Source organism: Microtus oregoni, unplaced genomic scaffold, assembly GCF_018167655.1.
Source record: "Microtus oregoni isolate MIOR12 unplaced genomic scaffold, Mior012 000054F_ref0000373, whole genome shotgun sequence".
NCBI classification, from domain to species: domain Eukaryota; kingdom Metazoa; phylum Chordata; class Mammalia; order Rodentia; family Cricetidae; genus Microtus; species Microtus oregoni.
The window spans coordinates 632,073-646,289 of NW_024543830.1; the positions used below are offsets into that span (position 1 = coordinate 632,073).

The following is a 14,217-nucleotide window of genomic DNA, read 5'->3' on the forward strand; positions in this document are numbered from 1 at the left end:
AAATAGCTGATTATTCATGGCATCATTGCGCATAAGAGTCCAAAAGTTGAGCCACCCCAAATGTCCATCAAAAGCTGGATGGATAAACAAAGTGTGGCTCGTTCATATCCTAGAAGTATTTCTTTGAACATAGAAGTGAATTAGTTATACATGCTACAAAATAAATAAACCTTGAAAACATTATGCTAAGTGAAAGTGTCGGAATAGGCAAATCTAGAGAGACTCAAAGTTTTAGCAACTCTCAAGAATGGGGTGAAGAAGAGAAGATGAATTGGGCACAAGATTTCTTTTGGGTTACAAAAATGTTCTAAAGTTGGGGCCTGGAGAGCTGATTTGATGGCTAAGCGTGTAGACTGTTCTTGTAAAGGACTAGAGCTCAGGTCCAGGTCAGGTCCCAGGTTAAGTAGCTCACAATCCCAGCTCCAATGCTTTCAGCTTCCTCTGCCGATGCCCAGGAACACCTGACCCCATGTGTACACACCCAAACACACAGGCACATAATTTCGAATTAAAATCTTTTCTAAAAGTATCCCAAAATTAGATTATGGTAATAGCTGGACACTACAGGGTGTTGAGCCACACACTGTCAGTGGTGACTTGTATGGTTTATAAATTATCTCAAAGCTTTTCTTTTTAAGCTGTCTCGTTATGCAACTGGGGCTGGTCTCAAACTCTCAGCAGCCTTCCTGCCCCAGCCTTCCAAGTGTAAGGATTACAGGTATTAATCAGCATTATAAACTTCAAGTAAGACCATTAGGAAAAAGAAACCGGGCTAGATGTAGTGATCCAGTACTGTATTCTCGGGTGTAGAGGCAAAATCAGAGAACTATTGCTAATCCAAGGCCAGCCTGGCCTATATACGAGAATCCAAGCAAGTTTGTTTAACAGTGAGAGCCTATCTTTAGAATCTCCAAAAACAAAAGCAGGAGAATTGCCATTAGTTCTAAACCACCCTTGTGTATTCCCTTACAGCCTTGGCTACAAAAGTCAACAGCACCCAAAACAAACAACCAAATAAACAAAACACCCCAGAAAGCTAATTATAAAGATCTAAATGCTGGCATCTTAAAGACATATGTTTGGGTCTGTAGCATTATTAGCCATATTTTTAGGAATTAAAAATTCCATAGGTCAAGCTCAGCAACAGCTTCAGATGCTTGCGATCACATTTCAGCTGGGGGTATGACAGAGCGTGAGGTACTGGGGAAGAGAAAGATGGTGCTTAGAGTATCTGTAAGAGGCACAGATACTTGCTGGGGTAAGGATCTAGAAACACTGTACCCCAGGACCCCCAGGCTTCCTCCTTTTGGCTAAGAACACACTTTCTGACACGGCTAAGATATCGCTGAGGCCAGCATTGCCTAAAAACCCACTGACTCCTACAGATGTCATTTAGGGAAATGACCTATAATTAGAAAGGTAGCTCACTGAAAAGAAGACTTAAAATGGCAATTTATTTATGTAAAAGATAATAAATGACCTTTGAATATCAAGAAATCTCAAAGGAGTTTTGTGTCTATTAATTAGCCCTACTGCTCTCTGGAGGGTGGTCATTTTGACGTGCCTAACTAGCACTGGGCAGGAGCCTTCCCTCGGAATCCAAACAGCCGTCTCTGGGATTCAGTGGGCTTTATCTCACTAAAGCTCCACCCAGCATTTCATCAGAAGAAGGGAGTCTGAGAGTTGTGTGATAATCATCTCTGATGATTTGGCCAAAATACAGCAAAGAATCTTCCCGAAAAATCCATTAACTCAAACTCGTGTCTGTCAGTCCCAGCAGGCATATCTTCATCTAAGGTAAATGAACACCAAAGGCTTGCAACAGGGTTTAGAATCAGACAGGGGAATGATGGGATGGCTTATCTAGTGAAGACACTTGCTACCTGACAATGTAAACCCAGTGACCTGAGCTCCATCCGCAGGAGAGGAGAGACTCCGTAAGTTGTCTCTGACCTCCACATGTGTACAGTCCTCAGTACAGCCAACTGCCAACGCAGAGGGTTGTGTTTCCTATGGAGAGTCCGATACATAATTGTCTGTTTGTCTCTCTAAGGAGAATGCAGGGACTTGAAGTGTTGAAACTATTTTTCAGCCCTGGAGGAACAATGGAAAAAATAGATGTTGGATTGGCTAAGGAAATTCTCGTTCCAATGCTAAATCTCCTCACAGGATATTTTTAGTGAGGTATTTTGTTCTTCTCACTTTAGTCCGTGTGGGAAACTGTTTCCTTCCCGGAGGAATGGGAAGCAAAACAGGTCTGGGAAGAAGGGCTTTGGAATGAGGAAGACATGAGATCAGACCTTAGCTAGGAGCAGGCAGCACAATCCTGAACACATTATTTATCTTCTCTTGCCCTTAGTTCCCTTGTTTAGAAAATGAAGATAATATTCCCTCCTCCGTGTCTTACTTTGCAGTCTAGCAAAATAGCATATACTGAAAAGCTTATCTGAGGCAAGTACGGGAGACTACAGCAGCTGGTATTTTCAAAGCCTCCTGCCATTCAGCATCAAAATACACTGAGAAACCATAAGCAAACTGGTGTAGGTCTTCATGGAATTTATAGGTTCTGATATGATGGCAGGGCAACCATGACTGCTGACTCCATTTTCCATAGAGGAAGAGCAAGCCTTCATCAAACTGTGATAAAGCAGAGTTAATATAAACTAAAGTCCCTGCCAGGCCTGAGATTGGAATCACAGAATGGCAGAAAGTTGCTTCCAAATGAAAGTTCACACCTTCTACAAAGTCCGTCTGCCCAATGTTACCCAGAACACCCCACAATTCCATCAGTGTGGGGCTAACACACTGTTTGCTTGTTTGAAATGAGAATCTTCGTCCCGCCGCCACACTTGCTACCTTGCGATACTTCGCAGGTTCCTCCCTCTTTCCTTTCTGCCACCGCCATGCCATCCAGACTGAGGAAGACCCAGAAACTCCGGGGCCACGTGAGCCACGGCCATGGCCACATTGCAAGCATCCAGGAGGACAGGGGAACGCTGGAGGCATGCATCATCACAGGATCAACTTCGACAAATATCATCCAGGTTACTTCGGGAAAGTTGGGATGAGGCATTACCGCTTAAAGAGGAACCAGAGCTTCTGCCTGGCTGTCAACCTGGTTAAACTGTGGACACTGGTCAGTGAACAGACCCGGGTTAACGCTGCCAAGAACAAGACCAGAGCTGCTCCCATCATGTATGTTATGCGATCGGGCTACTACAAAGTTCTGGGGAAGGGAAAGCTCCCTAAGCAGCCTATCATCGTGAAAGCCAAATTTTTCAGCAGAAGAGCTGAAGAGAAGATAAAGAGTGTTGGAGGTGCCAGTGTTCTGATGGCTTGAAGCCACTCAGGGAGGCCAATTAAATGCTAACATTTTCCAAAAAAAAAAAAAAAAAAAAAAAAAAGAATCTTACTATGGAGCCTAGTTTGTCATCAAATTTGTGATCCTCCTGCTGTAGCCTCCCTAGCACTAACATTATAGACATGAAATTTTAATTATTTCTAACTCCCCAAACCTACCTTTCTTCCTATGTATTTTACTGCCTAGTGGGGTTAAAAGATTCAGTGTTTTTTTTTAATGATTTATGTATATGAATGTTTTTTGCCTATATGGGCCTGTGTACCATATGCATGTCTGGTGCACACAGGGGCCAAAAGAGGACATCAGATCCTTTGGAATTGTAGTCACGACTACAGATAGTTGTGAGCTACCATATGGTGCTGAGAGCCGAACTCAGTCCTCTTCAGGAGCATCAGATGCTCCTAAGTGCGGAGCCATCTCTCCAGCAACAAACTAAAGGCCTTTGAAAATAAGAACTGGGGAGGCCAAGGAGTTTGCTCAGTTGACAAAGTGCTAGACCCACAAGTATGAGGATCTGACTTTGGATCCTCAGCAACCATGCCAAAATCTACAATGGCAGCATATGTCTATAATCCCAGTGCTGAGGAGGCAGGCAGGGCCAAGCCCTGGGGCCTGCTGGTCAGCAAGTCTAGCAAAAATGGTGAGTACCTTGGGTGTGGTCGCATACTCCTTTAGTCCTAACACTCAGGGGCTCTCTGTGAGTTTGAGGCCAGCCTGGTCTACAAGCTGAATTTCAGGACAGCCAAGAGATCCTGTCTCAAAAAAGAAATATATGAACTCTGGTTCAGTGAGAGACTTTGTCTTAAAATAGTAAGGTGGGGGAGCCGGCCAGTGGTGGCACATGCCTTTAAATTCCAGCACTCAGGAAGCAGAGGCAGGCAGATCTCTGTAAGTTAGAGGCCAGTCTGTTCTACAGAGTGAGTTCCAGGGCTGGTTCCAAAGCTATAGAGAAACCTTGTATCAAAAAAAAAAAAAAAACAAAAAAACACCAAAAAAACAAACATACAAAAAACAAACACACAAAAAAAAACAAACACAAACAAGCAACAGCAACAAAAAGGTAGGGTCATCTGGGAAGACAACTGACTTTGAGCTCTGTCTCGTAATCATATCTGTTCACACACGGAGAGACACAGCTACCCACAAATAAACAAAGAACAGGAATTATGTTTTCACCCTGTGCCTACAAAACAGCCTTCCATGTGCTCACGAGTATCCAATGAATATCTGACTGGGAGATTCTGACCACGCTAGAGAGCTTAAGTGTTAAGTGAATTCACGCACTGAAGATCCTACTTGTGAGAGCAGTAATTCTGCGGCAGCATCAGACAAAGAGCACTTTCTGTTTCACACCTCGCCCCAGAAAAACCCCACCTGCCACGCATCCCAGGAACCTCCCACAGTATTGCTCTCTCTATGGCGACGTCTGTTTTCTTCACTTCCTATCCGCAATGCCCTTATTCACCTCTAGGATTAGCCCACTGCCTTGAGATCTTCCATCCTAATAAGTGAGAAGAGAAATAAAATGTATGACACTAAACATAGACGCAAAAGCAAGAGTCTCAGCACTATCCAGTTATCGGGTCAGGACAATATGGAGAGATCAGCCGTAAAGGCAGGACAGCAGCCTTCAAAGGGCAGAGACCTAGGGAATGCCAGTGGAGGCTCTCGGTCTTGGCTTCCACCAGCCTCATTCAGAAGTTACATTCCTTCATTATAGTACGGTCCTTTTAGTCACCTAGGTTGAATCCGTGGGATGATTCCTGGCATCCCCACTTCCCTTTCCACTCACCAAATCTGTTCCACGTTTCATCCATCCAGCCATCCTCCTACACTTGCTTCTCACCAAAGCCACATTATAGATTCCTATCTGGCCTCCCTGTTCTGACATTCCTCTTTCAGGTCCATCCATTCACCGCTAGTGACAGTGATCTGTGTACCACAGGCTGCCCGGGCACTTCTACTTTTAGCACTCGTGTCTAATCTCAGGAATTTCTCAGCTCCAGATTAATGGAGACAACTAGTCACACACTGCAAGGAACTTACAATCTCCCCCAAAACAATGCTGGCAGAAAAACCAACAACACACTCAATTAACATTTATCATTAAAATAAACCCTTAAATCGGGCCCTAGACATCTTCTATAGAATGCAAAACAGTGTATATTAGCCAGGTGTAGTGACACACCTGGAATCCTAAAAGCTGAGTGGTTGAGGCAGGATGATTGTCCTGAGTTTGAAGTTAGCCGGGTCAACACAGTAGATCATACCTCAGAAAAGAGAGATGGAAATAAAGAAATGAAGGAAAGAGAAGGGAGAAGAGAGGAGAGGGGAGGGGAGGGAAGGGGAGGGCAGGAAAGGGCAGGAGAGGGCAGGAGAGGGCAGGAGAGGAGAGAAGTGAGAGAGGGGAGGGGAGGTAGAGGAGGAGAAAAGCATCCTCTGCTGGGAAGATAAACATGAACATTAGGCCGGGCTTCTGCAGCTTTGTGAGCCCTTTAGCAGGTCACTCAGGACAACTAGAAACTGCAGTTTCCTCATCTATAAGTTAAGAAGCTAAGACTAAGCTTCCTTTCAGCTCCCACATTCTCTACCTCTACTGCTAGGAAGGCAGTGATAACTCTCTGCCTTCCCAGACATTGGCACCCATGCTAATTCAGGCCATGTGGGAGTTCTCAACTATGCAGCTTTGGCCTTTGCTTTCTCCCCTTCTCTTCCTACCTGAGTGTTTCAAAGAACAACATAAACTTTGCTTATAAACCTAGAGGTGAAGGAAACCCAGGTCTGGCCCAGAGGATTCCGCCTAGACTTTCTAATTATTGTACACTTAGCAAGCTCCACACTGGTCTTTCCAAATCTTTTCTGTGTGAGGCTTCTTTAGTCCAGTTAGACTAAAATCTTTCTGAACTTTTACGATTCCTTTGCAAAATCTTAGAGACATAGCAAATAATAGCAAGTGTCATCACAAGTAACTGACTGGAGACCAATTACATAATCAATTCTTCAATATGATTATATATTTCATATGTAATTATATCAGCTGGCACCTCTGAGACAAAGCAGACAAGCAGGTGACTCTCAAACTCTTTGTTCCTTGCACAAGATTCTCTGATGTGTCTCACAATCCAACAATTCACTTAATCCTTGAAGATTTACTAAGGCTCTCTATGAGAAGATACTGTGCCGATGTGTCACATGTGTTAGGGAGAAGGAAAATAAGTGGAGGCGTGGGTCACAAACAATATCTCTATGTCACAGAAATCATCAACTTCCAGGTGGTACCCTAACTCTAACCTTTTATTAAGACTGAAAAACTCAGTGTCATGCTGGGCACTGGTCACGCACACCTTGAATCCCACCCAGCAGTCAGGAGGCAGAGGCCTAGTTCGAGGCCAGCCTGGTCCACAGAGTAAGTTCCAGGACAGCCATAGTTACACAGAGAAACCCTGTCTCCAATTAAACAAAATACAAAACAACAACAACAACAAAAGAAGCACTCATCACTTGCCACCCAATATGTCTCTAAAATTGATTCAACAACTACTTCTACTAGCCTGCAGAAAAGAATAGCCATTAAAAATAGGTCAGTAAGACATACGAATAGCTACTTTTACAAGCAAAATACAAATTTAAGACATATTTTCCAAGAATTATATGCTGACCAATGTATAGAGTCCCTAATCTCTACTTAGCTTGGATTTTGTAGAACATATAAACGTCTTTCTTTGGTATGGTATACCTGTTGTGTACCCCTACCCCTATCGGCCTTGGCAAGTGACGATTTCTAAGGATGGATTCGGCTGGAACCTCTGTCTTCCCAGTCCACACAGCGTGTAGCACACACACTCCCTTAATTAATTGGGGCTGAGACTTGAAAAGTGTCACCTACTACAGTGACAAACAGGTTCGTGAGCAAATGCGGGAAGTAAATCAACCGAACGGTTTGCAGAGGGAGAGGTCAAGCTGGAGCTGGGTTGAACTGGGCTGATCTGGGTTGAGCCCAGAATGATTCAGGCCCTACCACAGAATAGGTGTCTCCCAGGATGACTTGGTAGGATAATTAAAAACCCTATAAATAGGATGGATTTCCAAGTCTCTGCCATCCTCCCTGGCTCCTGAATCTTCTGCTCACTCTTCCTCAAGCAGGTAAGGCGTGCATGCTGAAGCAACAGCAGTATCCACAAGTGTGGATGGCAGAGACCGTTCCTGCCGGAGATACTCTTGGGAATCTTTCTGCTTTCTTCTCAGGGCTCTGTTTTAGACTATGGTGGATGCTAGAATGGCCTACCTGTAAATCTGTAAGATGTGGGCCCTACAGATCCCCAAACTGGAAGTCTGGATGACTGATAGCTGGCTTTTCCGTAGTGCTGTCTTTACCTCATGTGCAAGTTAGATAAGACTCTGGGCCATGGGGACTCAGCAATATTCAGTTTCACTATAATAAGTGGTCACAAAAGTCTCAGCTTGTCCCATGAAATCTGTTATTTGTCATTTATGTGTATAGGCATTGTTGCATGCCTATGTTTTGCAGTTGGGGTTTTATTTTCAGAAGCCTATAGGCATAGGTACTTCTTTTGTACCACAAGAAGGAATATTGGCATACAGATAGCAGAAGACCCCTGCTGCCCAACGCAGCCAGTACTGACCTATCTGACTATGCACTGCTTGTCCTGTGTACAGTGTGTCCACTTACTGTTTTTCTCTGTATCTTTTTTCTACTTGCTGATTACATTTAGTAAGCAGGTAAAAGAATTTTCTAGAAATGAACCTCTCAGAAAGATTTCTTGGACCACTGAAAGAGATACTTTACCTTCTTCCTTGAGTAAAGGCGACTCTTTAGAAGACAGATCCTCTTCAATGGCATGCTTTACTGTGGCAGGAAACCACACACATTATGCTGACCTCTGCCCACCCCCTTTGGACCTCCCTTTATTTTTGTTCTCATGTGAGAATCTCAGTCAAGCAACTCCCACCCAGAGTAGAAACTAAGGCATGTAAATATCGACTACACATGTATAATCTCTTAAGCATTTGCCTCTTTTTAGCAAAGAAACCCTTTTTAGATCACTGTCATGATAGTGTATATTTGGAGCCTCATTGTTGATCACATAATGACGAGCCTGAAATTACAGCTAAGAAGGGACTCTCTGGTTGTTTAAACCTCCTTCCCAAATCCACGAAACCAATCACTAGAAATGTGCGGCGGACTTCTCGACCAGCAAGAAAGAACAACCACCACATGAGGATTCTTCTCAGATCACGCTTTACTGGAGTGCCCTTGGTTGAGGGGAGCAGGAAGCGAAGGGGCAGGAAATGAGGGGCAGGAAGCGAGGGGCAGGAAACGAGAGAGAGGCCCAAGAGCACTAAAGCAGCTGCTTATATGGGGAATTGGCACACGGGTCGCCCTGTAATTGGCTGCCACCATCAGCTGACACCAGACTGCATCAGGATAGGCCCAAGGACCCTTATCCACTGCGCATGCGGGAAGCAGGGGACACGCAGCTCCCAAAGGCAGAGCCAAATATGGAGTTGTTTATTTCCAACAAGACAGGATGTCGGCGCCATCTTGTAATGGCGATCCTGTCTGGCTCACTACAGAAATGTTGACTCCTTGTCTTCATCCCAAGAATAAAAAAAATCTTTCTTTCTTCTTCTCTTCTTCTTCTTCCTCTTCCTCCTCCTCCTCCTCCTCCTCCTCCTCTTCCTCTTCTTCTTCTTCTTCTTCTTCTTCTTCTTCTTCTTCTTCTCCTTCTCCTTCTTCTTCTCCTTCTTCTTTTTCTTCTTAGATTTACCTGTGTTTGCCAGAATGCCTGAACTTCTCAGCAGCATACTCAATGTGAGTAAGGTATTCCAGAAATATGCTGAACACCACGGGGAATACGCTTCATTGAACAAGATGGAGTTGAAGCAGCTGCTTCTCACTGAGTTTGGAGACATCCTTCGGGTAAGATACACAGACTCTTGATCCTGTGGAGTGGGATGCATGACTCTTATGTCAGCATCCAGGATATCTTATCAATATTTTGTTTTATTTAGTCATTTCCCACCAGTAATGTACTGGTAAGCACCTTCCAGTTCTACAGCTTCTCAGTAGTTCTTACACACACACACACACCTCCTTCTTTTTATGTAAACAAAACACAGAACAACTTCAAAGTAATGGAGAATAACTTTTTTTAAAAAAATGCCATTCATGTTTCTATATGTAATTCTGTATACACACTATCTTATACATTTGTGCAATAATTCATTAAAGATTCATTGAGTACCTACTCCATGCTGGTACAATCCCAGACTCTGAGAATACAAACACAAAGAAAACTAACTTCTTTTCCATTGAGAGTGTCACAGTGTAGAGAGAAAGAGGTTTATAAACAGGTAGGCTGTACTATGTAAAAAGATAACAATTTAGCCGGAGGGTGGTGGTGCACAACTTTAATCCCAGCACTCAGGACACAGAGGCAGGTGGATCTCTGTGAGTTCGAGACCAGCCTGGTCTACAAAAGCTAGTTCCATGACAGGCTCCAAAGCTACTGAGAAACTCTGTCTTGAAAAACCAAAAAGAAAAAGAAAAGATAATAACTGTCTCGAATGATTCAAATTCAAATGATTCAAATTTGCTGTTAATATGGTTGTCTGTTCCCTGTGGTCATAACCCCCATTGGTTCATTAAGGGATGAGGTTCACCGAAAATAAACTAACCAAAGATTAGAACCAGAACAAGCCACTTAACAATAATAGTTTCTCAGAAAGAAGGAAGGAAGGAAGGAAAGAGGGAGGGAGGGAGGGAGGGAGGGAAGTAGAAGGGGAGGGAGGGAGAAAAAGAAAGAAAGAAAGAAAGAAAGAAAGAAAGAAAGAGGGAGGGAGGGAGAGAGAGAGAGAGAGAGAGAGAGAGAGAGAGAGAGAAAGAAAGAAAGAAAGGGAAAACCTGTTTGGGAGTGGATTGGGACATTAAGACTGATGTATAATCCAACATTCATAAAAGGATATTTGGGGGTTTTTCCCTGTTTTTCTTACAGAGACCAAATGACCCAGAGACTGTGGAAACCATTCTGGAACACTTGGACCGAGACAGAAATGGATATGTTGATTTTCGTGAATACCTCTTGTTGGTGTTCCAATTGGTCCAAGCTTGCCATCGTAAACTAGATAGTAAGTCATGTGGAGGTAAAACCTCCTCCCAGAAAGAACGGGGTCAGAAAGGAACACAGAGCCATAAGTTTTCTGAAAACACAGGCAGACAGCCTAGGCAGTCTGAAGGACAAAGTCAGGACGTCCAAGAACATAAGGACTCGCACCAGGGTCAGGCAGAGAGACAAGACACAGATTATAGCTCTGATCAGTCTGAGACAGACGATCAGCACTCTAGCCCTGATCAAAGACTGAGTCATAAATCTAGCAACTACCGACCCAAAAGTCAAGGATATATCTTTGCCTTAAATCAGCCTGAGATCCCAGCTCAGGTTTCTCATTATGGCCAGTCTAAAACATTTGGACGAAAAAGCAGCAATGGCCGGTCTGGAAGACTCCGACAAGATTCTTACTCTAGTCAAACCAGTCAACAAGAAGCTGGTTCTTATGAACAATATGGAAAACAGTATCAGAAATCAGGCAACAGTCAGACAGACAAACAGGTCCAGAATTCTCGCTATGGTCAGTCAGACAAACAAAAACATACGTTCCAACATGGTCAGACAGATGGACAAGGTCAGAGCAAAGGCCAGAATTTTCATTATGGTCAGACAGGCATTAAAGGACAGAGTTCTCACCAGGGTCAGACAGGCATCAAAAGCCAGAGTTCTCACCAGGGTCAGACAGGCATCAAAAGCCAGAGTTCTCACCAGGGACAGACAGGCATCAAAGGCCAGAGTTCTCACCAGGGTCAGACAGGCATTAAAGGTCAGAGTTCTCACCAGGGTCAGACAGGCATTAAAGGCCAGAGTTCTCACCAGGGTCAGACAAACAGACAAAACCAGAGTTCTTACCAGGGTCAGACAGGCAGACAAGACCAGGGTTGGCATCGAACAGACAGTCAAGGCCAGGGTTTCCAGTATGATCAGACAGGCAGACAAGGTCAGAGTTCTCACCAGGGTCAGACAGACAGACAAGAGAGTTCACGTTGGCATCGGACAGACAGTCAAGGCCAGGGTTTTCAGTATGATCAGACAGGCAGACCAGGTCAGAGTTCTCACCAGGGTCAGACAGACAGACAAGAGAGTTCACATTGGCATCGGACAGACAGTCAAGGCCAGGGTTTTCAGTATGATCAGACAGGCAGACAAGGTCAGAGTTCTCACCAAGGTCAGATAGACAGACAAGGCCAGAGTTCTCACCAGGGTCAGACAGACAGACAAGACCAGAGTTCTCACCAGGGTCAGACAGACAGACAAAACCAGAGTTCTTACCAGGGTCAGACAGGCAGACAAGACCAGGGTTGGCATCGAACAGACAGTCAAGGCCAGGGTTTCCAGTATGATCAGACAGGCAGACAAGGTCAGAGTTCTCACCAGGGTCAGACAGACAGACAAGAGAGTTCACGTTGGCATCGGACAGACAGTCAAGGCCAGGGTTTCCAGTATGATCAGTCAGGCAGACAAGGCCAGAGTTCTCACCAGGGTCAGACAGACAGACAAGACCAGAGTTCACGTTGGCATCGGACAGACAGTCAAGGCCAGGGTTTTCAGTATGATCAGACAGGCAGACAAAGCCAGAGTTCTCACCAGGGTCAGACAGACAGACAAGACCAGAGTTCACGTTGGCATCGGACAGACAGTCAAGGCCAGGGTTTTCAGTATGATCAGACAGGCAGACAAGGCCAGAGTTCTCACCAGGGTCAGACAGACAGACAAGACCAGAGTTCACGTTGGCATCGGACAGACAGTCAAGGCCAGGGTTTCCAGTATGATCAGTCAGGCAGACAAGGCCAGAGTTCTCACCAGGGTCAGATAGACAGTCAAGAGAGTTCACATTGGCATCGGACAGACAGTCAAGGCCAGGGTTTTCAGTATGATCAGACAGGCAGACAAGGCCAGAGTTCTCACCAGGGTCAGATAGACAGTCAAGAGAGTTCACATTGGCATCGGACAGACAGTCAAGGCCAGGGTTTTCAGTATGATCAGACAGGCAGACAAGGCCAGAGTTCTCACCAGGGTCAGATAGACAGTCAAGAGAGTTCACATTGGCATCGGACAGACAGTCAAGGCCAGGGTTTTCAGTATGATCAGACAGGCAGACAAGGCCAGAGTTCTCACCAGGGTCAGACAAGCAGTAAAAGCCAGAGTTCTCACTGTGATCAGCCAAAGATTGGGAAAACTGAAATCCAGGGGCAAAACAGGTCCTTCCAAGGAACTGATAAAGCAAGAAGAGACTCATATGTTGAACAATCTGGAAGATCAGGAAAACTAAGTCAACAGACTTCAAGAGAAGAAGTAAATCAAACCCAGAGACAGAGATTCCAGGATAAAAGGGAGCAGCAAAGCCACCACCAGGCATGGACGCTTGAAGAGGGTAATAAGCACAAACTCTTAGCTCCGATACAGCAAGAAGAGCCATACCCCCATGAAGAGTATGACTGGCAATCACAGAGTAGCGAGGAGGGCCACTGGGAAGAGGAAGAGCATCAAAATTGGGATGGACACAGTTTTGAGGAGCAGGAAGGTCTATATGAGATGTAGAACAGACAAGCCCACAGAGATGAACAACGCATCAGAAACAGGATAGGCAAACCTCTGTAGATGAGCAGAACCAGAAAAGACAACACAGGACAACTCATGTAGAAAATCAAGATCATCAACAAGGTAGGCAATCATGAAGATAAGCAAAACCATCAAGGAAAAGACAAACATCAAAAGCATCATCAACAATGGGATAGACAAACTCATGAAGAAAATAAAAGGTATCAAGGATCCCAAGACCAATCCAGAAACTTACCCAACAAAGAAAAAATTCACAAGAATGAAGATGACCAGGGCCAAGGATCCCAGGAAAGACATTTCTTTCCAACCCATGGTAGTGGCAGGTCCCAAATAAGAGAACAATATGGAAACTACCCTACCAAAACAGCTAATTCTCCCAGCCCCCTCTACGACTATGTACGAGAACAAGCAATGAGTGCCAGAGGTGAAGCAGTTTGAAGCTAATGAAAAAAGCTATGTGTCAGTTCATCTTTGTGTCTGTTTAAAAGCCTGAAGTTGTATATCATCTTTCTCTTTTTCATCTGCCTACTAGAATCCTTTTGAAGGTTAGTATAGTACTACACTTTTTGAAATCAGTTCCTTGAGTAGCAATTCTAGGGTTATTGGTTGGGTGAAGTAAATTAGGGGAACTAATCAATCTTCTTTTTGATCACTTTATGGGTTTACATCATTTCTAGTTTATTTTCAGTTTAGGTGATACTTAATTGAATCACTGAATGGTAGAACATTCTTCCTAAAATTTAAAAATGGGAAAAGGTACACTTAAGATTTCTATTACATTTGAAGAAAAAGATTCTGGACTTTGGTAGCTTTGGCTGCTGTGAGAAAAATATCAGGAACTCCAAGAATTATGGTCTAGACTTTGATGAAGAGCACTGGGAAGCCTCGAGGAGAGAGAGAGATCACTGAGACCAACATCTCTGATGCCTAGGCTCCTCTTCTTCTGTTGCTGGGTCATGAGAGCTGAACTGACCCCTACTAATCCATTACATATAGAGAAAATATATCTCATCTGTTTGAAGTTCCTGGTAGCCCAAGTTATCAATTCTGGAAACTTTATCAACAAAGATCATATGTAGATCATGAAATTATATCAAAACAATAAATGTTTGGTGAGCAATGATGTTGATGGCTTTTTTCTTCTTTAATATGGAAATATGACCT

General features: G+C 44.1%; 1 protein-coding gene and 1 pseudogene across 1 annotated transcript; both read left to right on the forward strand.

Moving 5' to 3' along the window:
* Positions 1-2,903: 2,903 nt before the first annotated feature.
* Positions 2,904-3,340, forward strand: LOC121438026 (annotated as a pseudogene).
* Positions 3,341-9,164: 5,824 nt separating this feature from the next.
* On the forward strand, positions 9,165-13,491 carry LOC121437768 (repetin-like). The gene is given in 4 exon segments (XM_041637844.1): positions 9,165-9,302; positions 10,378-13,057; positions 13,060-13,160; positions 13,162-13,491. Coding segments are annotated over 4 exon segments (3,249 nt in total).
* The last annotated feature ends 726 nt before the right edge of the window (positions 13,492-14,217 follow it).